The sequence below is a fragment of the Barbatula barbatula genome (assembly GCF_947034865.1).
Source record: "Barbatula barbatula genome assembly, chromosome: 3".
NCBI lineage: Eukaryota > Metazoa > Chordata > Actinopteri > Cypriniformes > Nemacheilidae > Barbatula > Barbatula barbatula.
In genome coordinates this window covers 3179671-3205921 of record NC_136764.1, presented here as the reverse complement: position 1 = coordinate 3205921, position 26251 = coordinate 3179671, and the positions used below count along the sequence as shown (strand labels likewise).

The 26251-nt window shown below is 42.2% G+C and overlaps 1 protein-coding gene across 1 annotated transcript in view; it reads left to right on the top strand.

The window, feature by feature from the left end:
- LOC306891680 (uncharacterized protein) overlaps nucleotides 1-18380 on the top strand; it is a 30863-nt gene extending 12483 nt beyond the window's left edge. The window contains exons 11-17 of the mRNA XM_079452147.1: nucleotides 1008-1181; nucleotides 1592-1765; nucleotides 5488-5661; nucleotides 11827-12000; nucleotides 16840-17013; nucleotides 17625-17798; nucleotides 17923-18380. Of these exons, the coding sequence (XP_079308273.1) occupies nucleotides 1008-1181; nucleotides 1592-1765; nucleotides 5488-5661; nucleotides 11827-12000; nucleotides 16840-17013; nucleotides 17625-17798; nucleotides 17923-17929 (1051 nt within the window). The 3' untranslated portion in view covers nucleotides 17930-18380. The remainder of the gene's footprint in view (nucleotides 1-1007; nucleotides 1182-1591; nucleotides 1766-5487; nucleotides 5662-11826; nucleotides 12001-16839; nucleotides 17014-17624; nucleotides 17799-17922) is intronic.
- The last annotated feature ends 7871 nt before the right edge of the window (nucleotides 18381-26251 follow it).

Genomic DNA, 26251 nt, shown 5'->3' with positions numbered 1-26251 from the left:
AGCGGCGAGGTTGAAGCTAAATCTGTGACATCCAGATAATCCAAAAAGATTCACCTGAACATCTAACATACAAGAAATACACAGCAGTCTAAAATATGAAGATGATCTTTAATCTTTAAGTGTATAAGCATCATTTGCTGTCTGCACTTGGGTTCTCTGTCCTTGTTCCCTCAACACGTTCCTGTCACCTTGATGCTTCATACGATATCCTGAAACATAGAAATGAGATCAGAAGTGATCATTAAAGATCCATCTGTTAATGCTTTGACTGTTATTCATCTCTGTGGCAAGTGCAGCGTTATTCACATCAGAAAGATCCATCATGCAGTCAGAAAACAGTCATAAGTGTCTTACTAACATTGCAACAAAGCAAAATTTCTACATAAAATCATGAAATTCATATTTGATGCTTGTTATAATAAGTTAGATATTGAGACTTTAGTTTGGGTTTTCACAGGGTCACAAATGTTTACATGCTGATCAATAATGCTAATGCTCAATATAGATAAAAAGGTTGTGGTTCATAAAATATCATAAATCTGGTGGAAAGGTTGGAGACTTTTATCAAACAGTAAACAGACTGACAGATACAAATCCTTTAAAGTTGCTGTATTTAGTTTATTGTTGTGAGTCTATTGACCTGCACTACTGTTGTTAACATGAACACGTGTCTGCTGCTCTTCATGCGGCGTGTCTTTGGTGGAGAGAAGCAGCGCACTCGGATCAGAAAGGGTTGACCTCTGACCCCGCTGTCTGCACTTTAGTTCTCTGTCCTTGTTCCCTCAACACGTTCCTGTCACCTTGATGCTTCATACGATATCCTGAAACATAGAAATGAGATCAGAAGTGATCATTAAAGATCCATCTGTTAATGCTTTGACTGTTATTCATCTCTGTGGCAAGTGCAGCGTTATTCACATCAGAAAGATCCATCATGCAGTCAGAAAACAGTCATAAGTGTCTTAATAACATTGTGACTCACTGTTATCTTGTTATTTCTCTTTCAGTCTGAGTTACTGTAATCTGACAGAGGAAAGTTGTTCATCACTGGCGTCAGTTCTCAGATCAAACTCCTCAAGTCTGACAGAACTGAACCTGAGTCTCAATAAACTGAAGGATTCAGGAGTGAAGCTGCTCTCTGATGGACTGAAGAATACAAACTGTAAACTGAAGACATTACAGTAAGAAAATCCTTAAAGCAATAAAGTTAAACATGTGTATGTATTATGTAAATGAAGGTCTTCATACGTTTATCAGAATCATCTTTATATGTGAGAGACTCAACAGTGACTGTCAGTCAATGACTCTCTGTTGATTCAGATTCATACAGAATTATCACCAAACTGAGATCATTTTAATAACTAACTTGAATATATTCAACTATTCATGATATTATTGTAAACTGACAGTGATTTACAATAAATTGATTTATTATGTGTATCTTGTAAAAAGGGACATAATTTGATACATTGATGAACAATATATGAATAATAAAAATATATTAAATTATAATTAACTATTAAATAATTTAACTCCTAATTATTGTCTAAATGTTATTGTAATTATTTCATTTATTTTCTTCTCTCTTCAGTCTGTCTAACTGCAGTATTGGATCTGAAGGTTGTGTTGCTCTGACTTCAGCTCTGAGATCAAACCCCTCACATCTGACACAACTGGATCTGAACTTTAATAATCCAGAAGATTCAGGAGTGAAGCTGCTCTCTGATCTACTGAAGGATCCACACTGTCAACTACAGACACTACTGTGAGTTACTGATCAAATTATCATTTAGTTATAAACTCACTTTTTTTTAATAATCACAAGTGACTGTCGAGTATTTTTGCTGTTTATGTTTTGCTGTTTCACTCTTGTTCTTGTGTAAATTTGATGTAGTCGACAGTGGCGGCGTTTCAACAAAACCTCGGTAATGTCAATTTCCTCCGGCCAAACAACAGCGATATTCCTAAGTAACGTCACCATAAATGATACCACATCATATCTAAATGTAGCACGAGGGCACTATAAACACTGGAAAATTAAGATGCCCGATCAACATCGCCTGACTACGCCACCCTGACTCCCTCACAGGGAGAGTGAAGTTAAATTATAGACACAGATTCATTGTGTGCCTTATCAACAGAAGGAATAGAGACGAGTTTCTCAAATAGAACAAAATTCACAATTTATTGACACATCTTATAGAAAAGGACACGCCCTATTAAAAGGCCTGAATTACTAATCAAGGTAATCACCATTGGAGCAGTAATCTTAAAATAGAGAACACCAACTTTAAGAGACGAAACAAACCCAAAGACAAACTAGCAGACACTCGAGGAGGACTGACCGTCCACTGGCATGGGCCCACACTATTGCCCCTGTGATATTCACCAGTACACGTGCCTAATAAAAGGGAAACACACACACACGTGCACACCCAAAGAGAAATAAATGTGAACAACACAGTGTACATGGCAGCACCACAGGAGAGTATCCACCAAAGAGACCAGCACTCGATAGTGATCCGCTAAACAAAAGAACAAATGAGTTGGTTCTCGGAGTAAAACTGATGCTCAGGAAGCGGACCATTGTAGTTTAAACAGCCCTGATGTAGACTAATAAGAGTAACCATACCCAGCCGTACTAGACATGTCACAATATTAAATAGGAAATTATCAAAACAACCTTAACCAGCAAACCCCCCCAAAAAAGCAAAATAAAAAAGTTACATAAAACCGAAAGGGGAGGAAAGACAGCAGTGGCAAAGAAACTGGAAATCCTAAGGAGAACAAAAAAAAACAAATGTTACATCAAATAAATATAAAATCATCTAAACATCAACTACACAAATAAATATATATTGCCGCAGCTAAATCACTCACAAAACACATAAACCCTACCGATGCTCTAAAAGGTTGAACAGTACCACTTTCAATGGTCACTAACATCCGTCCACCAGCCCCACGACCATCAGGGAGATCAAACCAGCCTAAAACACATCCACAAAAATGGTTGAAATCATTCATTCTAACTATATACAAGGAAAGGAGGATAACAGCCTACAAACAAGGCGCACAGGTGTACTAAAGTGTGTACATCACTTTAGAGGCAATAAATACTGAATGAGTGAAAGTAGCAACAATGATAACCTTCTTGAGTCTCAACCAGCAAACAAAGCCCATGCAAACAACTGCTCCTCTGGTCTTATAAAGCACCTGGGAATCTAATCATGTGCACAACTCCGCCCCTAAGGAAATGCTCTTAAAGGGGCACTGTCACTTTTCCCTGCTACATAAACAAATCCTTCACAAGAATCCAAAACACTGAATGAATGCATGAACATGCACAGAGACTTACAGATAACAAACACAAACCCTCATATCCATTAAAATGTGTTTTTAAAGCTCTAACTCTGCAGCAAAAGTGCGACTCCAACAAATATCTACTAAAGCATCTGTCATTTATACTGTGTGTGACAATCGCTTCAAACCCATAGACAGATGTTTCATAACAACCACAAACAACCACGTTCATCAGGTACGAGTCTAAAATAAACACCAAACATTAAATGAAATGAACAGCAAATTGTTTTATAAAATATAAAACATGTCTCACCTTGTCACAGTGAAGTTTATTGTTATTAAGCAGCAGCGAGGTTAAAGCTAAATCTGTGACATCCAGATAATCCAAAAAGATTCACCTGAACATCTAACATACAAGAAATATACAGCAGTCTAATATATGAAGATGATCTTTAATGAGCATCATTATACACACTTTGTTTCACTGTTTTGTCTGAATGCTGTAGGGCAGGGGTCTTACATTCAAGTTCCTAGAGGTCCGGTCTTTATATTTTCTTCCAACAATAGTCCAGACAATGTTTTCTGAAAATTAATAAATATTAAATAAATTAAGCCCCCTTGTATGTTTGTGTATATATATATATATATATATATATATATTTATTTATATTATCTTTTTTTATGTAGTGAAGTGCCGTGTTTGGGTGGCGCCCTCTCTGCGTGTGTTGACTCCGCCCTAGAGGCTTGTAGTTAATCAGCGTCTCATTCATCCGGGTATATTAAGGTGGTTGTTTTGGACATGGGGTCAATGTGCTGCGTTGTGTTTATCTATCGCGTCATTATTCTGCTATCAGTCTGGTGCCCTGGCTAGAGGTGCTGGGCTGTTTGCGGATAAGCACACGTTGTGCTGAGTGTTTGGGTCGGATTGGGACTTCCATGGCTGCTGTTCTGTTCCTACTATTCTAACATTTGTTTCTATTGTTTTGTTTCATTAACCTGCTGCGTGCTGTTGTTATGTGAGCACACTTCAGCCTTGTTGAGTTATTTTGCTTTTATTATGGTGTGATTATTTCACTTATTTTTTCACTTATTAACCACATTTGGAAGACTGTTCCATCGGGAAGGAGTTGTGAAGGAGAATGAGCGTGAAAGTGATTTTCTGCCCTTATGAGAAGACAATACAAGATGCCGCTGGTTCGCTGAACGTAGGGTTCTTGATGGGGTGTAGGAGTGTAGTATGGTGTGGAAGTATGCCGGCGCAGATCCAGTGATAGTCCTGTAGGCAAACATCAGTGACTTGAATCTGATCCGGGCTTCAACCGGTAGCCAGTAGAGAGAGATTAAAGGTGGTGTCACATGAGCTCTTTTGGGCTGTTTTGAACCAGCTGAAAGCCTTTGCAGGAAGACCAGTAAGGAGAGCATTGCAGTAGTCCAACCTTGAGATCACCAGCGCCTGGACAAGAAGTTGTGCCGCATTCTCCGTGAGATCGGGTCTAACTTTTCAGATGTTGAATAAGGCATATCGACAGGATTGCGTTGTCTTCGCAATGTCACTGTCATTGTGTCATGAAATGCTCCGAGACAGGCAGGTCAGATCCAAATGCAGCTTTATTCCAAAGAATGGTCAAACAGGCAGAGGTCATACAACAGCGTCAGGTATGTTAGGGAATCCAAAATCATCAACAGTAACAGGCAGAGGTCGAGGCAGGCAGCAGAGCATCACAGTCAAAATAACAGTCCAAGATAAAACACGGCAGAAACAAACACAGGAAAATCGCTCGGAAATGTCAGACAGGCTAAACAAGACTTCGCGAAGATTGAGAGTCCAAACACAGTATATATAGGGGAGTGGTAATGGGGAACATCTGGTGGTGATTAGCACTAAGCATGGGATTATGGGGAATGTAGTCCTGAGTGGAGTGCCCTCTACTGGAGTTCATGGGCACTCCAGCTGACAATCGTGACACATTGTCACTAAACAAGTAATGAGATTTTTTTAAATGTTTGTGTCTTTCTCTTGGAACATTGTTATATGTATTACATTTGTGATACGGTGAGATTTTAAGTATCACATGAACCTTGTGTCAGCGTTATTCAAATCAGAAAGATCCATCATGCAGTCAGAAAACAGTCATAAGTGTCTTAATAACATTGTGACTCACTGTTATCTTGTTATTTCTCTTTCAGTCTGAGTGACTGTAATCTGACAGAGAAAAGTTGTTCATCACTGGCGTCAGTTCTCAGATCAAACTCCTCAAGTCTGACAGAACTGAACCTGAGTCTCAATAAACTGAAGGATTCAGGAGTGAAGCTGCTCTCTGATGGACTGAAGAATACAAACTGTAAACTGAAGACATTACAGTAAGAAAATCCTTAAAGCAATAACGTGTGTGTTTGTAAAACGTCTCGGTTACTTTCGTAACCTCGGTTCCCTGAGAAGCGGGAACGAGACATTGCGGAGACCGCATATGAAACTCCTCCTCTTTTTCACTTTTCCTGAAGTCCTATAGGATAACGCCAGTTAAAAAACTGGCCAATTGTCGCAAGACATGCACAGTATGCAAATACTGACGAATCTAGACAGTATAAATACAGTGCATGAGACGACAATACCTCAGAATCTACGATAGAACGCTTGACCAGAGATAAGCAGCGAACACGGCGTTCTCCGCAATGTCTCGTTCCCGCTTCTCAGGGAACCGAGGTTACGAAAGTAACCGAGACGTTCCCTTTCGAGAGCGGTCACTTCGACATTGCGGAGACCGCATATGGAACGGTAGTACAATCCCGCCGTGAGAGCTAGCAAAAACAGCCCGATAACTGGGATAACACGTACACCGTATGCGGAGCAGACAAACCAACCATTCGCGAGGTTGCCCCAAGCGTTAACCGCTGATTGGCTGAAACCGGCCTATGAGCTGCTAGATCACTGAGCACGCCAATGAACTGCTAGATTGGTCTTTTGTCGAATTTGCATATCCAAACCCAACGAATGCAGCGGGCTGCGCTGAACAGGGCAGACACCACAGCAGTAGAACCAGCACGGAAACCCGGGCGATATAATAACGAACATAAGTACACCAAGCACAGTGTAAACAGCAATGCGGCAACCACTGTGTAGCACAATACATTACAAGGTAGAAGATAAGCTTAATCAGCACTCACCGAGAGGACTTGAGAAGCCAACGAGGACACATCCAATCTGTAGAACCTGGCGAAAGTATTCTGAGAAGACCAGCCAGCTGCACAGCATATGTCCTGAATAGATGTGCCCCTAGACCAGGCCCACGAAGAGGCGATAGCCCTAGTCGAATGAGCTCTGATACCGAAGGGGCAGTTCTGAACCTGGCTTTCGTACGCCAAGGTAATAGCGTCCACTACCCAGTGAGAGAGCCTCTGTTTTGAGACAGCCCGGCCTTTAGTACCCCCACCAAAACAAATAAAGAGCTGCTCCGACTGCCGAAACCCGGCCGTGCGATCTATGTAAGCCCGCAATACCCTTACCGGGCATACCGCTCTCTGAGCGTCAGCATCCTGTGAGTCTGACGACTCGGAAGACAAGGCGGGCAAGGAAATGACCTGAGCTCTAAAAGGGGTAGACATGGACTTTGGCACATAACCCGATTTTGGCCGGAGAGTGACGCTGCAGTCGCCTGGCCCAAAACGAATGAAATCAGCGCCGACTGAGAGCGCTTGCAAATCCCCTATGCGCTTAGCCGAAGCAAGGGCGAGAAGGAGAACGGTTTTTAGAGTGAGCTCTCTTACCGAAGCCGCGTCCAAAGGCTCAAAGGGGGGAGAAGAGAGAGCCTTCAACACCAGTGCTAAGTCCCAAGGTGGCACCGAAGGGGTTCGCGGGGGGAAAAGTCTCCTCGCTCCTCTGAGGAATCTGACCACCAGCATGTGCCTACCAATCGATTGCCCATCAACCGGGGAACGAAACGAGGCGATGGCCGCTACGTAAACCTTCAGCGTTGACGGGAGGCCGCCGCTGTCCAGCCTGTGCTGCAGGAAAGACAAAATATCAGACACGGGGCAAGACGCCGGGTCGATATTGTTGCTGCTGCACCATTTAGCAAACACCCCCCATTTTAGAGCGTATAAACGTCTGGTAGACGGCGCGCGAGACTCCGAAATAGTATCCAGCACACGCTGAGGGAGTGCAGTTAGAATCCCCGAAGCGGCCAGGCATGGAGGTTCCACAACTCCGGGCTGGGGTGCCAAATCGTGCCGTTCACTTGGGACAACAGGTCTCTCCTGAGGGGAATCCGCCACGGCGGTGCCGTCAACAACTCCCTCAGGTCCGGGAACCATGGTTGATTCGGCCAGAACGGAGCGACGAGAATCATCGACGCCGTCTCCTCTCTGACTTTGCACAGCACTAGGGGTAAAATCTTCACCGGAGGAAACGCGTAAAGCCGAACGACCGGCCAACGCCCCGTCAGCGCGTCGCTCCCCATAGGGGAGCGGATCAGCGAGAAATACAACGGGCAGTGTGCGTTCTCGCTTGTCGCGAATAGATCCACCTCCGCTTTCCCGAAGCGTTCCCAAATTAACAGGACTGTGTCGGGATGAAGCCTCCATTCCCCGTGCTGAAGACCCTCCCTCGAAAGCATGTCCGCTCCGCGGTTCAGATGACCGGGGATATGCGCTGCTCTGATAGAGAGTATATGCCGATCCGCCCACAGTAGGAGACCCACCGCCTGTTTGAAAAGAGCTCCGGAACGGATCCCTCCCTGGCGATTTATGTACGAAACCACGGACATGTTGTCGGTGCGAATCAGAACATGTTTCTGCTCCAGCCTCGACTGGAAAGTATGAAGAGCTAGAGACACCGCCTTTAGTTCCAAGCGATTTATGTGCCATTTCCTCAGAGGCTGTGACCAAAGGCCGGATGCCGGCATGCCCTCGCACACCGCGCCCCATCCCGAGGACGATGCATCCGTCGTAACGACTGTGCGTCTCGTCACCAGCCCCAGGGGAACTCCCCGACTGAACATGCTCGGGTCGCGCCATGGACTCAGGGCGTCGAGGCAGCGGCGTGTAACCGGGACTCGCGCCTGGCCCGAGGACCATGCTCTCCATGGAACCCGAGCCTTCAGCCAGAACTGAAGCGGTCGCATGTGCAGAAGACCTAGGTGGCAGACCGCCGACGCCGATGCCATGAGACCCAAAAGCCTCTGGAACTCCCTCAGGGGAACAGACCGGCCCAGCCTGAGCAAATGTAGAGCTGAAGAGATGGACTCCGTCCTCTCTAGGGAGAGACGAGCGCGCATCTCCACTGAGTCGAAACATACCCCCAGATACGTTATAGACTGACTCGGCGTGAGTTTGCTCTTCTGCATGTTCACGCGCAGCCCCAGGGATGCCAAGTGACCAAGCAGCATCTGCGTGTGACCGATTAGCGCCTTCCGAGAGTGGGCTAAAATCAGCCAATCGTCCAGATAATTGAGAATGCGCATTCCGCTCGCTCTGAGAGGGGAAAGCGCCGCGTCCACGCACTTCGAGAATGTGCGCGGAGCTAATGCCAGCCCGAATGGGAGGACGGCAAATTGGTACGCTGAATCCTCGAATGCAAATCGCAGGAACCTTCGGTGGCGCTTGTTTATCTGAACATGGAAGTACGCATCCTTCAGATCTACGGAAACAAACCAGTCCCCGGGACGCACTTGTGCCAGGATCTGTTTTAGAGTTGTCATTCTGAACGCTCGCTTGTGAAGCGCTCGGTTGACGGGTCTCAAGTCCAGAATCGGACGCAGACCACCATCTCTCTTGGGCACTACAAAATACCGGCTGTAAACCCGCTTTCCAGCTCGTTCGGGGGGACACGCTCGATCGCTCCCTTCGCGAGCAGGCTGTGGATTTCCTGCCTTAGCACAGGTGCGTTTTGCGCTGACGTAAGCGACGGGACCACACCGCTGAATCGGGGAGGTCTGCGCCTGAACTGCAGGGAGTACCCGTGTTCTATCACGTTTAGCAGCCAAAGAGAGATGCCTGGGATGGCTTTCCACGCGTCCAGAAACAGACATAACGGCCGAATCTGATCGGGGGTTACCGTCATCGGACCGTTTAGGGTAGCGCGCTGGCCCAGCGAGGCTAAATGCACTGGCGGGAAAATATCTTGCGCGTGAGACTCCAGCGGTCCCTCGTCCACGGGAGCGTCCGTGGACGAGGGAATGCTGGTTATAGTTGTGACTAGCTGCGGCTTCGCGCTGCACCGTGGCAGGGCAAGGGACGCAGCATTGTGTGTGTGAGGGGGAAAAAGCTCCTTCTGTGAACAGGTATGTGTTTTTATTGCATTCACACAAACAACACTTACAACATTGCAATAATCGCCCGCAATCGCGGGGGAAAACTGTTGCAAACAGCGGCGCTTTGGGTCCGCCGGCACGCTCACAGACTCTCTCCTCCTCTTCCCAGGTCCGTCAGGACGACGGCTTGGCAGCCGATGACGCTCCGCCGTCGTGGCGTGGACCTCTCTTCGGCCCGTACCTCTTCTTTGCTGGGCCCGACCATTGTTTAGGACGGACGTCCGGTTCGCGACCTCGACTAGCCGGTGCGGGAGCCGCGTGCTGTTTGGCGGGTCTCTGCGAGGAGTGAGGCGCGGATGAAGAGCGGCCTCTCGGAGACGGTTGGTAAGAGCGTCGAGGCAGCACGTGACTCATGGCCTTGGCGCGCTTTTGCGCCTCACCAAAACGCTCTACTACCGACTCCACGACGTCACCAAAGAGGCCGGAGGGAGTGATCGGCGCGTTGAGCAGGGACTTACGATCGGCGTCCTTTAGATCCGCCAGCGTAAGCCACAGATGACGGTGGAGGACGACCATAAACCCCATAGATCTGCCGATAGCCTGGGCGGTGCGTTTCGTAGCCATCAACGCGAAGTCGGTCGCTGCCCTCAGATCCCGTGTAGCGTCCGTCTCCAGGCTGCCGCTATCCAGCGACTGAAGGATCTTTGCCTGGAACACCTGCAGCACAGCCATAGTGTGCAAGGCGGAGGCGGCCTCGCCAGCGGACGCGTATGCCTTACCAGCGAGATGGGCGGTAAACCTGCACGGCTTCGAGGGCAGGCCTGGGTCCGAGCCCAGCGAGGTGGCGGAAGGGCACAAATGAGCGGCGAGGGTCTCCTCGACGGGTGGCATGCGCACGTTACCGTGGGCCTCGGCCCCGACCACGTGGGCGAACATGGCCGGCGTAGCAGCGTGGACGCGCGCCGACTGAGGTGCCGACCACGTCTTCACCACGTGCTCGTGGACATCTGGGAAGAACGGCGAACTCCTTTTCGACGTGGCCTGGCGGCGACTCGCCTGAAAGTACCAGGAGTCGAGCTTACTCTTCGCCGGCATCTCAGGTGGATCCCAGGTGATGTCGAGCTCGCTTACAGCTTTTTCGAGAACCCTGACGAACTCCTCGTGGAGGTCCGGGGTGCTCTCCGGGTCGGGACGATCACGCTCCGATCCTGCCCAGTCCTTGTCCGAAGCTGATATGGACATGGAGTCATCGTCCTCCTCGACGCCGAAGGAAACGGCGTCCGCGATGGAAGGCGGAGGACGAAGGACCTCGTCGACGTAGAGGACTGGGGAGTGAGGTGACGGCAGAGGACGGGGGCCCGGAGCCGGGTCGTCGCCGCCACCTCGTGGAGTGGGTGGACTCACCAGCGGCTCGTTGGCGGCGGTGAGCCTCGACCCTATGAGTCCACGAGCAATGTTCCTGCGAGTCCTCAAAACACGCGCCGGCAGGTCTGCACAGTGCGCGCAATCGGACTCGCAGAGTGCATCCTCCCCATGGGCAAGGCCCAGGCAGGCAATGCAGTGCTCGTGAGTATCCTGCGGGCCGATGGGGCCCGCGCAGAGACGACAGAAAGAAGCCATCGGATGCGGTGAAGAAGTATCCAGTTGCGTCTTCAACGATGGCAGCGTGAAAAAGAAGATTCTGAGGTATTGTCGTCTCATGCACTGTATTTATACTGTCTAGATTCGTCAGTATTTGCATACTGTGCATGTCTTGCGACAATTGGCCAGTTTTTTAACTGGCGTTATCCTATAGGACTTCAGGAAAAGTGAAAAAGAGGAGGAGTTTCATATGCGGTCTCCGCAATGTCGAAGTGACCGCTCTCGAAAGGGAATCAGTAGAGGTCTTAATAATTTTGTTTATAAACTCACTATTTTTTATAATCACAAGTGACTTTCAAGTATTGTTGCTGTTTCACTCTTGTTGTGTAAATGTGGTGTGGCAGCACTATTTGTATAATGTTTTCTCTGGGATAAACTCGATCTGCTTGTATCTAATTTGTAAATCCCTTTGGATAAAAGCTTTAATAATAAATAGAAATGTAATATATGAAAGTTGCTCTCCATTTGCATAAAGTTAAACATTACACTGTTTTGCTGTAGACACACATTCATGTTTTGTTTAGGTTTTATGTCACTCATGCTAGAAGTTAAGCTTTCATTAAAAATACATTAGATCAAATAATTTTGAGGATATATGTATTACTTAAATTTTAACTCACTGCTATTTCTCTTTCAGTCTGAGTGTCTGTAATCTGACAGAGAAAAGTTGTTCATCACTGGCGTCAGTTCTCAGATCAAACTCCTCAAGTCTGACAGAACTGAACCTGAGTGACAATAAACTGAAGGATTCAGGAGTGAAGCTGCTCTCTGATGGACTGAAGAATACAAACTGTAAACTGAAGACATTACAGTAAGAAAATCCTTAAAGCAATAACGTGTGTGTTTGTAAAATCAGTCGAGGTCCTAATAATTTTGTTTATAAACTCACTATTTTTTATAATCACAAGTGACTTTCAAGTATTGTTGCTGTTTCACTCTTGTTGTGTGAATGTGACGAGGTGGTGAAATTTGAGACACAGAGTAAGTTCTATTCACGAATAAAGAGTCCGACTACGCCACCCTAGGAATTAATCCCAGGGAAAAATACTCAAACTATGAGCAAAGCACACAGGTTCAGTTCCCTCATGGAAGTAGACAAGAGACGCGAGTAATACAAAAATACAAATGTTTATTACTAGGAAAATCCTTTAAAATGTTAGATGGGACATTGAAACCCCACTTCAAATAAAACAAACAGAAACACATACAAACCAACTTGATATAGAGCAGCTGTAAAACAAATCTAAATACCAGCAGGGCTGAAGCTCCCAACGGCAGGAAGCACTGGGGAGTTCGATTCTACGGGACACACTTCCACACGACACTCACACCCGTGCAGTTTAATCACACTATCACACACTCGAGTGTACACTGCACACGATAGGACCACCACCAGAAAGAGCAATCCACCCGTGGGACCTCAGCTCCTGCAAAATAATAAGAAACTATAACAATAAAGATGGCAGTGTTGACATTAATAGAGTCCAAATTAATAAATGGAAATAACAAACATAAAGAAAAACCAATCCAGCTTAGGAAGATCAATTGTTGGTCTACTACGAGACTTTAACTCAGTAGATGCTCACACACCAATAGGATTTCACAAACAGATGGTTGATCACAGATATCCCAAGCTAGGAGCAATTTACTGCCCTTACAATAAGGAGCAGAGAGAAAAGCAAATAAATAAAACTAAACAAACCGTAATTAATGGAAATGAAAGTAACGAAACAAAAGAAAAAGGTTAAATAACAGAAACAACAGAAGGGAGCTAGCTCCGCTGCAAGCAGGAGGAGCTTAATAGTCCTTCCACACAAGGCAGAGATGTACGAAGCGGGAAAATATAACGCCCCGATTATAACCAAGCGAGCAGTCCCCTTTGTTTACGATGATGGTCGCGTATACACTGGCCGTATAAACTGCAGCACTTTAATCGCAGCGTAAAATCACGGCATAGAACGAGAGGGAGAATCCTATAATAAACAAACGGAGATGTTACCCATTATAATACTATGCCCACTCATAGTCATAGTTACGTTTAAAACACTTACCATCAGGTTGTCAAGCGAGATAGCACACTTAACGGACAGGTCGGTCATGCCCACCGCGAACACAATAGGATACAGGGAATCACACCTGTTTGATACCCGAAAAGCATGTTAAACCCACACAACCATTTTCGCACTAGATCACAAGCTTCTAACCATAAATGTACCTGAGAGGTGAACAGTCATCAAACCAACTAAGCAGTATGCCAGGCAACACGGCACCAAAGCTGCACTGATTAATAAAAACAATTTAAAACTACACACAACAACAATTCCAAGAATTATCACATTAAAACATAGCACGCTTACCTACAATCAGAGTCAACGCGATCAAAACAACGGGGAAATCGGACGTGACGCATACCAGGTAACAGCCAATCAGCCTTTAAATGGAAGGTACTACTCGCTGATAGGCTAACCCTGCTGTCAATCACCTAATCCCATTACATTCCACCACCAGTTTCTGCAACGTCGACCCGACGGTGAACCACACAGAATCCCACCTAGGAACTCTCAGTTCCAAGGGCGAAACAAGGTACCTACTGCACTACTCACTATAAGGGAAACTGAACCAGTACCCACTGCTCGAGGGAGATGGTACCTATTAGAGTGCTGACCTGCAGTTCTTCTACCAGTCCTTCTTGCCATCCCCTCGCCTACCTCCAGTGAATTTGTAGGTACTTCTGCCGGGGGTAAACCCACATCAAGCCCAGTACCCTCGGTTACCCTGAAGGTCTCCACAATTGGCCGGTCACCCGATATCTGAGGTGGGCCAGGAACAATGTCCTGTAGCCTCGACCCACCTCTGACTTGTGGTGTCTCTGACACAAAGACAAATAAATCCTCATCACATCCCTCTTCCAGAGACGACACAGATTCGGCCACTGGACTATCAGACAATCCAATCGGCAGATCCTGATGGATCTGAGCCTTGAGCAAAGATCGATGCACATGCTTTACTTTTCCCAGATCTGTAATGGGAGCAATGGTATATACCGCCCCACCGTCCTTAGGTGCTCTCATTACCTTGTACACCACTGAGTTCCACAGGTCCTGGATTTTACATCTACCCCTCACACTATGATTGCGGAGGTACACCAGCTGACCCTCCTTCAGTGGTGCTTCCTTCACCCGCCGGTCATGCCGGGCCTTTCGCCGATCGGCTGCATCACCCAACCGTTCACGAGCACCCTCAAACGCAACCTGCAACCGATCCTGCCGACTACGCCAGAATGTGACGAGGTGGTGAAATTTGAGACACAGAGTAAGTTCTATTCACGAATAAAGAGTCCGACTACGCCACCCTAGGAATTAATCCCAGGGAAAAATACTCAAACTATGAGCAAAGCACACAGGTTCAGTTCCCTCATGGAAGTAGACAAGAGACGCGAGTAATACAAAAATACAAATGTTTATTACTAGGAAAATCCTTTAAAATGTTAGATGGGACATTGAAACCCCACTTCAAATAAAACAAACAGAAACACATACAAACCAACTTGATATAGAGCAGCTGTAAAACAAATCTAAATACCAGCAGGGCTGAAGCTCCCAACGGCAGGAAGCACTGGGGAGTTCGATTCTACGGGACACACTTCCACACGACACTCACACCCGTGCAGTTTAATCACACTATCACACACTCGAGTGTACACTGCACACGATAGGACCACCACCAGAAAGAGCAATCCACCCGTGGGACCTCAGCTCCTGCAAAATAATAAGAAACTATAACAATAAAGATGGCAGTGTTGACATTAATAGAGTCCAAATTAATAAATGGAAATAACAAACATAAAGAAAAACCAATCCAGCTTAGGAAGATCAATTGTTGGTCTACTACGAGACTTTAACTCAGTAGATGCTCACACACCAATAGGATTTCACAAACAGATGGTTGATCACAGATATCCCAAGCTAGGAGCAATTTACTGCCCTTACAATAAGGAGCAGAGAGAAAAGCAAATAAATAAAACTAAACAAACCGTAATTAATGGAAATGAAAGTAACGAAACAAAAGAAAAAGGTTAAATAACAGAAACAACAGAAGGGAGCTAGCTCCGCTGCAAGCAGGAGGAGCTTAATAGTCCTTCCACACAAGGCAGAGATGTACGAAGCGGGAAAATATAACGCCCCGATTATAACCAAGCGAGCAGTCCCCTTTGTTTACGATGATGGTCGCGTATACACTGGCCGTATAAACTGCAGCACTTTAATCGCAGCGTAAAATCACGGCATAGAACGAGAGGGAGAATCCTATAATAAACAAACGGAGATGTTACCCATTATAATACTATGCCCACTCATAGTCATAGTTACGTTTAAAACACTTACCATCAGGTTGTCAAGCGAGATAGCACACTTAACGGACAGGTCGGTCATGCCCACCGCGAACGCAATAGGATACAGGGAATCACACCTATTTGATACCCGAAAAGCATGTTAAACCCACACAACCATTTTCGCACTAGATCACAAGCTTCTAACCATAAATGTACCTGAGAGGTGAACAGTCATCAAACCAACTAAGCAGTATGCCGGGCAACACGGCACCAAAGCTGCACTGATTAATAAAAACAATTTAAAACTACACACAACAACAATTCCAAGAATTATCACATTAAAACATAGCACGCTTACCTACAATCAGAGTCAACGCGATCAAAACAACGGGGAAATCGGACGTGACGCATACCAGGTAACAGCCAATCAGCCTTTAAATGGAAGGTACTACTCGCTGATAGGCTAACCCTGCTGTCAATCACCTAATCCCATTACATAAATGTCATGATTCTGCCGCATCATGTCATGTTTCTCTTAGTCTAGTGGCAGGATCATGACATAACCTCATGTTTAATGTGGAGAGAGGCGATTATGGTTTATTTTGGTTTGCCATAGGCTCTCTCCGGTCCCATCTCTGTTCCCGTCCTCTTGTTTCCCCGTTATTGCTTGTTAATTAGTTGATGCCCTGCACCTGTCCCCATCTTGATTATTTCCCTATTTAATGCCATAGTGTCTTCTGTCTTGGGTCGGATCATTGTTATGTGTCAGATGTTGCACTTGTCTCCTGCCTTGTCATGTAACGTAAGTCTAGTGTATTGTCTTAAGTTGTATGTTAGTTTAGTGAAGTCATTTTATGTTCTTGTGTACCTGTGCTGTTCTCTTGTTTTACTCCCTCGTGGGTTTTTGTTTTGTTCCTGTTTTTTACTTATTATTAAAATCCCTTGTTAACCCTTCATCCGCTGTCTGCGCTTGGGTCCTCTGTCTCTGTCCCGCAACACGTTCATGACAGTAAATGTGGTGTGGCAGCACTATTTGTATAATGTTTTCTCTGGGATAAACTCGATCTGCTTGTATCTAATTTGTAAATCCCTTTGGATAAAAGTTTTAATAATAAATAGAAATGTAATATATGAAAGTTGCTCTCCATTTGCATAAAGTTAAACATTACACTGTTTTGCTGTAGACACACATTCATGTTTTGCTGAGGTTTTATGTCACTCATGCTAGAAGTTAAGCTTTCATTAAAAATACATTAGATCAAATAATTTTGAGGATATAGGTATTACTTAAATTTTAACTCACTGCTATTTCTCTTTCAGTCTGAGTGTCTGTAATCTGACAGAGAAAAGTTGTTCATCACTGGCGTCAGTTCTCAGATCAAACTCCTCAAGTCTGACAGAACTGAACCTGAGCAACAATAATCTGAAGGATTCAGGAGTGAAGCTGCTCTCTGATGGACTGAAGAATACAAACTGTAAACTGAAGACATTAAAGTAAGAAAATCCTTAAAGCAATAAAGTCAAATGTATGTTTGTATCATATAAATTCAATGGAGATCTTTATAAAAGTTCATGTGAATCATCTTCATATAACGTTGTTGATCAATGTGTAAGAGACACAACAGTAGTTGTGTTGCCATTACCCTTCAAATTGCACATGAGGTGTTTTTTTAGGCAATAAGATAAAGGAACATTTAGCTAAACTGCAATGGGAACACTTGTCACGTGGCGTAAGAAAGTCACATGATCATTCACACGTCATTACAGTGGTAAGTCCATAGAGAGCATTAAAACAAACCTGTTTCTTCTTATCAACGGCCTGATACAGAACATCTGAGTAACAACTTCAAAGACCATTTTCTCAGATTCCAGAGTTTCAAGTAGTTTATCTCTGACAAATATTGTCGAATCCTACAAACTATTCATCGATAGAAAGTTTTATTCAGCTTTCTGATGATGTATAAATCTCAATTTAGAAAAATTATAACAGAAAACATACTGTTATAAATCTTCAAACAAATAACCTGAATATTATACTAAACTATTCTTGGTATTATTCTAAAAATGACATTAATTTATCTCATATAATTTTCTTCTCTCTTCAGTCTAGCGTTGTGCAGTGTTGGATCTGAAGGTTGTGTTGCTCTGAATTCAGCTCTGAGATCAAACCCCTCACATCTGACACAACTGGATCTGAACTATAATAATCCAGAAGATTCAGGAGTGAAGCTGCTCTCTGATCTACTGAAGGATCCACACTGTCAACTACACAAACTACTGTGAGTTGTTGTTGTGTAAATTTGTTTTTGCAGAAATTCTTTTGGAGAAAATATATCTGAAATGTCTTAAGATAATGAATGTGAGGAGTGTATTTTAATATCTGATCTCTCTGATGTTTTACAGTATTTAGTGTTGAAGGTATCAATCGTCTTCACACCGTGATGTTGCTACAAGGCCAATAAGCAGATCACAGCAGGCATCAAAGTTTGTTTTCTTCTTGGACCGGCAAATCTGTGCTGTGAAATGCTGTCTGTTCGCTGTACTTTTAATATTTAATATTGCTTTCTGTCGCCAGGAACTTCACCCAAACCACATAAGCTTGTTTCAAATATAACACGTTTATACATTTTATAAAGCTGTATAAAGCATGTCTTTTACTAAAGTTAACCGTGGTTTTATTATTACAAGAACATTGAGAAGTCATTGGTAAAGAAACAAAGATTTTATTAATTTCATAAAGCAATTGATCAATATTTTGAACACAATATCAATGAATGAATGTACAACACGATATGATCGAACATCTCTGTTATAAATAAACTGTATTTAATCAGGTAAATATGAAAATAAAAATGATAATTTGATAACAGACAGAACTAATACGGCTAATATACGGCAGACGTTTTGGAAGATTATGGCAAAAATCATAATTCTTATTAATCCTCTTGATATTACAACATACTTTGAGGTAAATGCAACAACATTCAAAACAACTGATAATGAATAAATAGATTTCTGTTGTAGTCTCCAGTAACTGAAGTACGTACTTATTTTGTTCAAATAAAATGATTAAAAACGTAGTTTCTGAAATAGTAAAAAGCTTAATGTACTTTGGAGGGATTGAACGATTCACTGGTTGTGTTTGAATCGCAATATATGTTTTGAACAGCAGAGGCCGCTGTTTACTGCAAACTTGTGTTCATGTTCTGGCCTCTTATGGCTCTCATGCTTGATTCATGAATTAATGAATTACGTACTGAATTTCGTCTTATGTCAATTTTATAATATAAAATAATTATAATATACACAATATAATATGTTTATTTGACACAGAAGACTGTGGTAATGGTGCTGAAAAGAAAACATAAACTGAAAGAAATTGTTAAAATATGAACTAATTTTGTTACTTTTGTTTGCTCAGAAATGACCCAAAGTGTAATTTTTATCGAAATGCTGGTTAATAAAACAAATACATTTTGAATAAGTATTAAACAAGTCAAACAAAATCTTGATTGTTTGTTTTATTAAATGAATCACCAAAAGAGTTTATGGCTCACAAGCAATATGTTTCTGATCCGGTCTAACAGTATTACATTAGAAAGAAGAAAAATAATATATGAGCTCATCATCATTTTATTTGTTATTTATTGTGTGTAAATCGTGATTTGTAAAAGCCATAGCATTGGTAAAATATAAAACCATGGTTTTGACAATAGTGCTCAATACTCAAAATAAAAGTGCTTACTACACTTTTACCACAAAATAACATTGTTAGATTGACTAGTGCATGTGCTCCGTACTAAACAACAAGAGGCAGAACAAGTGTTATTGTTTGTTGTTGGAATTTTTTTTTCTTTATTTCAATATAACAAACCGCAACAGCAAGTGACTTTGCGTTCCCCTCTTTATGGCCCACACTGTGTGTGGAGCCCTGATATAAAAGACCCTTTTGAAGACTAATGAAGCCATAATATGAGATTAATGAAGAGGGTTTAGCATTGATACAGTTTGGGTTAAAGGTCAACACACTAAGCCATCTTGAACGACATCTTCATCTAAATGCCCCACACGGAGACGAGGAACGAAGAGAATATGGGGGTTTCATATGAGATGTTTGTGTCACACATCATTTATTCTGCTTATTAACATCATCAATGGAGAATCAGTCTTATCAAAGCCTACATTGCAAATCTTCCACCTCTCACACTTGGCGCAAATTTCAATAAATCAAGGGAAAATGTTTGATGGATCAACTGTGTTTGTCTGACAATGTTTAGCTTCAAATCGCATGGTCCACAGGGCTACCAAAGGACCAAATCCCTGAATAAGCTCAGGGTAGTGCTCGAGAAAGTGGTGTTTGGGGAGGAGCCTTGAGGAAAAACTTACAGAAATCTGTTTCGGTGCTCAGATATTAAAGTGCCAAGGTAGCAGATGCTCTGCTCAGTATGAACTGGGGCCACTGCAAGTTCCTGTCTTTTAAGGTCATTAACATCTGCCATATTTCATCATCCTCAGGTACTTTCAAACCTATTATGAGAGGCAACAGACACCAGTTTTCATGTGCATTACCTCCTACAGATCTTTTGGTAGCAAGATGAGCAGGAATGTTTTTTCACACCATAGCAAGGAGTGGAAATAGGACTTGACTAAGCCGTCTCAACATGCAGAGTGTGCTGCTCTTTATCTCTCCTCTGAAAAAGTCCAGATCTTACTTCTGTGGTCTGAAACTGGGACCTTTCTCTGAGACAAAATCTGCAGACGTTAGATCCTGTGAAGTTTTCAACGAATCCTCCCAAAGAATGGGCCCCCAAATTATCAGCCACCACGCTCACCACAGTGCCTTTCATGATTTTTCCTAAACTTGGAATAAAAACACCATCTTTTTCCAAGCTTTGAAGATCTGTCAGGAGTGGCTCTAAAACTTTATGAAATCCAAATCGCTTTGTGTCATCTGCTTTGCACAGAATAACTAAATGAATAGAAGCTAGTGTTGATCGTGCATATGCTGTAAAGTTTCCTAACACCCAATAGACGGCCGTGACTTTGTGGATCTTGCGGGAAGTTCCCAAGGGGTTGCACACTTCAAAATCAGCGATATACAGAATAAGACTCAATCTGTCCTCATCTCCAGCACAAAAATAATTTTTACAGAAGTTAGATCCATCTTGGAAGGACTGGTATTGTGATATTGTGATCACATCCAGATTTTCTTTCATTCTTCAAGATTTGCAATAACGACTGCAGTATTGGAACATACTGAAATGTTCTGTTGTCTTTATTGTGTAGTATGTATTCTACTGGTTCAATGACTGAAAAATGTGCTTTCATGAATTGTGACCTCTTAAATGATGTTGAAAAAGGCCCATCTTTCCCTAAAGCTGAACTTAAAGTGTGTAATTCACAAATATTTGTTACCAAATCTGAGTTAACCGCTGAATGTACTTCACAGTTATGTTCCTTCAAAGTGGACTCAACAACATCTTTTAAAACTGGAGCAGATGCAGAGGAAGATAGGAACTGAAGGTCATCTACAATATGATCAATACACTTGCCTGACACATTGAAATTACTTTGCAACTTTAGAAGAAGTTGTCCAAACTTCTTCTTTACAACTTCTCTCCTGCATCAATCATCAAGTTCTGTGTCATCATCAGAGACCTCTAGATCATTTTGAAAAGCAGCAGGATTTGGGTATTTTTTCAAGACTTCAGTTTTAAAATCTTCAATGGAGTGTGTATTGTGTTTCCTGTGTTTATGAGTCGCAAACGTTGAATAAATGTTTGTACTGAAGCTGCAGTTTTTGAGCACACATGTCACTACCTCGTACCTCCTCATATGGCTTCTAAGGTGCTCAAAATATTGCTTCTCCGAAGAGAATGGAATTGAACTGCATATTAGACAACTAAATGACAGCAACTCGCTTGGTTTGTCTGATTCCATGTGGTTTCGGGATAAGTGTATCTGAAGGGCATTAAATGTTTTAAATGAACAAGGACAATCAGCATAAAGACATGATATTGATGATTGACGGCCTGCATTTCCATGTTTGAGCCTTAAGTGTTTTAATAGCTGTAGTCTTTACATAACCACCTCATGCTCTGGCACCTACAGTAAACAAATGATGTACATGTGAATGCATACTTATTGCTATCTATCTGTGAAGTGTGCTGTAATAAAGTATTGCCAACTTACCTTGCATTAGCTTGAATAGAGAGTGTAAAAGAATGTAAGAAATGTTCATGTCAGAATAAAATTTTTAACAATCGTAAATACATTTACTGATCTTACTGAAGTACTTACTGATTTACTGATACATGAAGTATGCTTACAACTAAATTTACCTTTATAATTCATTGACTGTGGTTATGCAGTTATGTAAAGTAAAAATTAATAATTTCCCCATTAATCATTTGCTAAACTTTCCGTCACATATTTTCCTCATTTCTCTGTACGTTGGTTTATCCACATACTTTTATTTCTAAGTAGTCTCCTACTCCCCAGACTGTTTAGAAAAATCTATTTGACTCACCGCTTTTCACTTTTGTGCCTTGCACTGAGTTCTTTTGGGATCACGTCAGCTTGGGGTCCGGAGTAGAGTTCTCTCGTCCCTGTATGGGGTCAGAGCTGGATTTGCTATGTCCAGGATGATCAGTCAACCCCAGCCCGTTCTCCGTCAGCCTTGTGATCCCATACCTCGTCGTCAAATTGTTGTGGAATTTTCTTTTTCCTTAAACTAGGTGAGTCAGACAAACGCAACACACAGAGAGGCATGAGGTACTTTGCAAAGTATTGTATTGTCGTTTAATCTGCATCACAAGCAATGACATGGTGCAGAGAAAAGGCCCTGTTTCCTTCTGCACCCAGAGTTTATATAGGATTTAAACGTGACACCCCCCCCACCTTTCCCCTCGAGCAAGAATGCTTCTGTGGTCCACACAATACGTGAGGACCCCTTATCTTACTTGTGCTTTGCTCGAGGACAAAGGCAGAGTGCAATGACGCGTATACACAAAAACACTTCATAAACAAAGACCAACACGTCATGAAGCAAGGTTAGAAAAAATTCCATTACATTGGTGATATTAACAATGTATTTAATTTATTTACAATCCTCTGTTTCACTTTCAAAGCGGCTTAGTCTCTTGAGAGGTCTTTTCTTGTCAATCTGGGAGTCTCCATCAGATTCGACATTTGACAACTCCTCAGCACGCTTCAGGTATTTCATGGCTTTGTGATATATATAATTAAATGGTGAACTAAACATTAAAATATGTATATACTGTGTATACACACACACACATATATTGGTCCATTTTTTGTTATTTTAGGTTTTTATATGTATATGTATTATATGGCCTATCCAAGTTAGAGTGATTTTTTCAAGTGACCAAAAATAATGGGAATCATTGATGAGGAATCATTCCTCATCAATTAAACATGTTAAATGTCCCGACATTTATAATAGGTGTAGATTTTCATTTGAAAAATGTTGCTGTGAGCCCACATCATGTGGTTCAGGAAGATCTCCATGCAAGTGAAACTAAAAAATATTTTTTATGCTTATATCAAACTCCATAAGACTAATGGGAACACAAATTATGGAGACGGCTTTGAATACATCATGATATAAGCAGGCAACATCTTAATAACAATTGTGTTCAGGCAGTGGGATTTCATTTCCATGCATGGCTTCCTAAGGCACTGGGTCTCTGGTGTTTTCTGCTCATTGTAATTGAAGACGGAAGCATCCTGAGTAAATCTTCACTTGTCTCATTATGGTGAAATATGCCATCAACCACCATGTTAAATTGACATCCAGATTTTTCTTGAACCCGCCAGTGTATTATTCTTTTCTCAGGATGTACTAAATTGTTCATTTGGCCACTCTGGATGTTTTTGCTATCTGTCTCATGAATTTGATTTGTTCTTGAAACTTCTGTATCACTTGCTTCACAGCAACAGCTTCCAAATGCAAACACCAAACCTAGAATAAACTCCAGACCTTTAACACGATTCATTTATGAAGAAATGATTTCACAAGAAGCTCATACCCGTCCATAAAACAGCTTTTGATTCAGCTGTCACATTACTTTTGATCATTCCAAAGAGAGGGAGCTACATATTAAAGACCTGTCATTCCTAAACCCTTCAGCCCTTTTTCAGATGTGAAAACACTCTAAATAAAGATGAGACATATTCATTATATAACCAATGTGAATACATTTTGGTAAATAGCTCAAATAACCAAAAGTGTGCCTCTGTATCAATACTGGTGGGCCTGACTATATATGTTTTGAGGCAGTGACACACACACTCAATGAAAAATATATAATTATCCATTATTGCATAAGTGTGACAATAGCCTTGACATGCTCAACATAGAGATCTGGTCACTTTCATCTACGTGATAAAAAGAGAAAAAACAGACAGACTAAATCCATCAGATGTGGCAGTGTGTTTAAGATGCTTACCTGCAAAGTTACAGTTGGGTTGGGTATCGAGATCCGGACATTTCAAAGAAACGGGGAACCGAAAGGATTCATTTCGTTTCTTTTGATCGATTCCTGACTGTTTCAGTGACTCGCGAACAACAGTTTCATCTGCGATAAAGACCTTATCTCACACACATGCGCAGTTCATTACCATCGGTACTATGAATGCAGTAAACTTGTGTTGCATGTATTGCATCTGGCAATGCTATTTTTTGATCTTTCCTAAAAATGTTGGAAACTGAACAGAGAATCGATAAGAACCAGATTCGATATGTAGAATCGGAATCGCTAAAATTAAAACGATACCCAAACCTAAAGAACTGTGAAAAGATTTAGGCATTTGTGAAGTTGGGAAGCTTTCAAAAAGAATGTTAAGCTTTATTAACTAAATCAAATCAATATTTAGTATAAACACTCATTTGGTTTGAAGCAGCTATTTTACACGCACACAGTTTTTCAGGCTTTGCAGGAAAGTTTCTTCAAATGTCTTGAGACATCGTTTTTCTGGATTTAGTCTGTCTCAGTTTTTCTCTTTCTTAATGTAATAATAGACACGACCAGATCTCTGTGTGGAGCACTGGCTGTTGTCACACTTCATATTCATACCGCACTGTATATATATGATATATTTATAATTATTATTTTTATTATTTTTTAAATAACAGAGCAAGAACATCAAAGTCTAAGTACTAAAAACAAATGGTACCTGTGCTGTGATGTTATATACCAATTTGGAAGGGACAGGTATTTTCACATCTTGTCTTTTCTTTTAACAAAATCTTTCATGAAATATAATAACAGGAAACACATTTACGGTTACAAATAATAGCTAAGTTTTCCTTTTCCAGTTCCTTTCAGTATGGTTCATTTAAATGGTTTGCAGAAGAGTGTTACTTGGCAGCTTTATTAAAATATAAAGAATCATACTGGAATTAACTGCAAATAAGGTGAGTACATGAAAGCTAAATAAATGTTTTTTTTAAATGCTTTATACTTAATAGACTAGTTTGTCATGTGCACAGTGTGCCATCAGAAATTCAAATCAGAAACTGAATTGTTTGCTGATCACTTTCTGTGTGTTGCTCATACATATAATCTGAGCCTTTAACTCTTACTTGTAAATTAATTTTCAATAATTCTTCTCTTAAAGAGCTTCCAAGTCGTCTTATCTGGAAGTTCTCCATTTTTTGCCTTCTTTGATGGTTCAGATGGGGTCAAAAGCAGCCTAAAATCTGTTTGGTCATTTACACAAGTACCACAAGGCATTGAAAATGTGTAATGGCTTCTGCACTATATATACTGTATATATTCTTTGTTTTCACCATAAAATCTAAAAATAACAATATTTACATTTACATTTCCCACAATCCATTTTCTGCAAACAACAGCAACAGTCTTCTCCTCTTCAAAATCAACCACAGCATAAGTAATCATCTGGAAAATATAATTTGGTTATTAAAAACTAACTTATAGGGCATATGTGGAATAGTTTAAATTGATAAACTTACAAATGTTTGATACAAAGTTGCAAGATTTCCTTAAATAAAGTCATAATATCCTAAATGTGAAGGATTTGACAAAATCATGATTAAGATTTTACTGATTGACGGAGGTGTTGCATGATTTTCTTGTGGTGTCCACGTTCATCATTTTCACAGGATTGAGCTTTGTCCTTGATCTGTGTGTAATATGTAGAGAAATATAATCTTGTTCTCCTCCACACTGTCAATCAGGATTGCTTGTGGTTTAGGTCAGATTGGAATACCCTCCGAATTGTTGTCTCTCTTGCTTTGCCAACATATGAACCAACAATACCAGAGTCACAGGGGTCTGTGTAGAGGGGATCCGTCTTATCGTAGACCCTACATAGGACTGCTTGTTTTTCAAGCCCATCATCTTCAATAACCTCAAAGAAAGTCTGCTCAGCTCCAAAAACATTGTCGGGTCCTGTGCACTTGATCTTCTCCTCCACCAGTGTTGTCTTGTGAATGTTTTGCCCTTCAAGAATCCTTCTTGTAACCTTAGCCAGTGGATTTCTTCCAGTGTGGACCATTCTTTTAAGCTTCTGATTGAAGTTTTCAAATGCGAAATCGGAAAGCAGGACACCATATCAATATTTAGCTGGTAAAGTGGAGTTTCGTGTTCCCCATCATGGTGTTCCTCCTGCTGCCTCTGTCTGAAAGACCTGTCGGTACGCAACTGTAGAGTTTCCACCTGCTGAAATGTCATGCGCCCTAGCC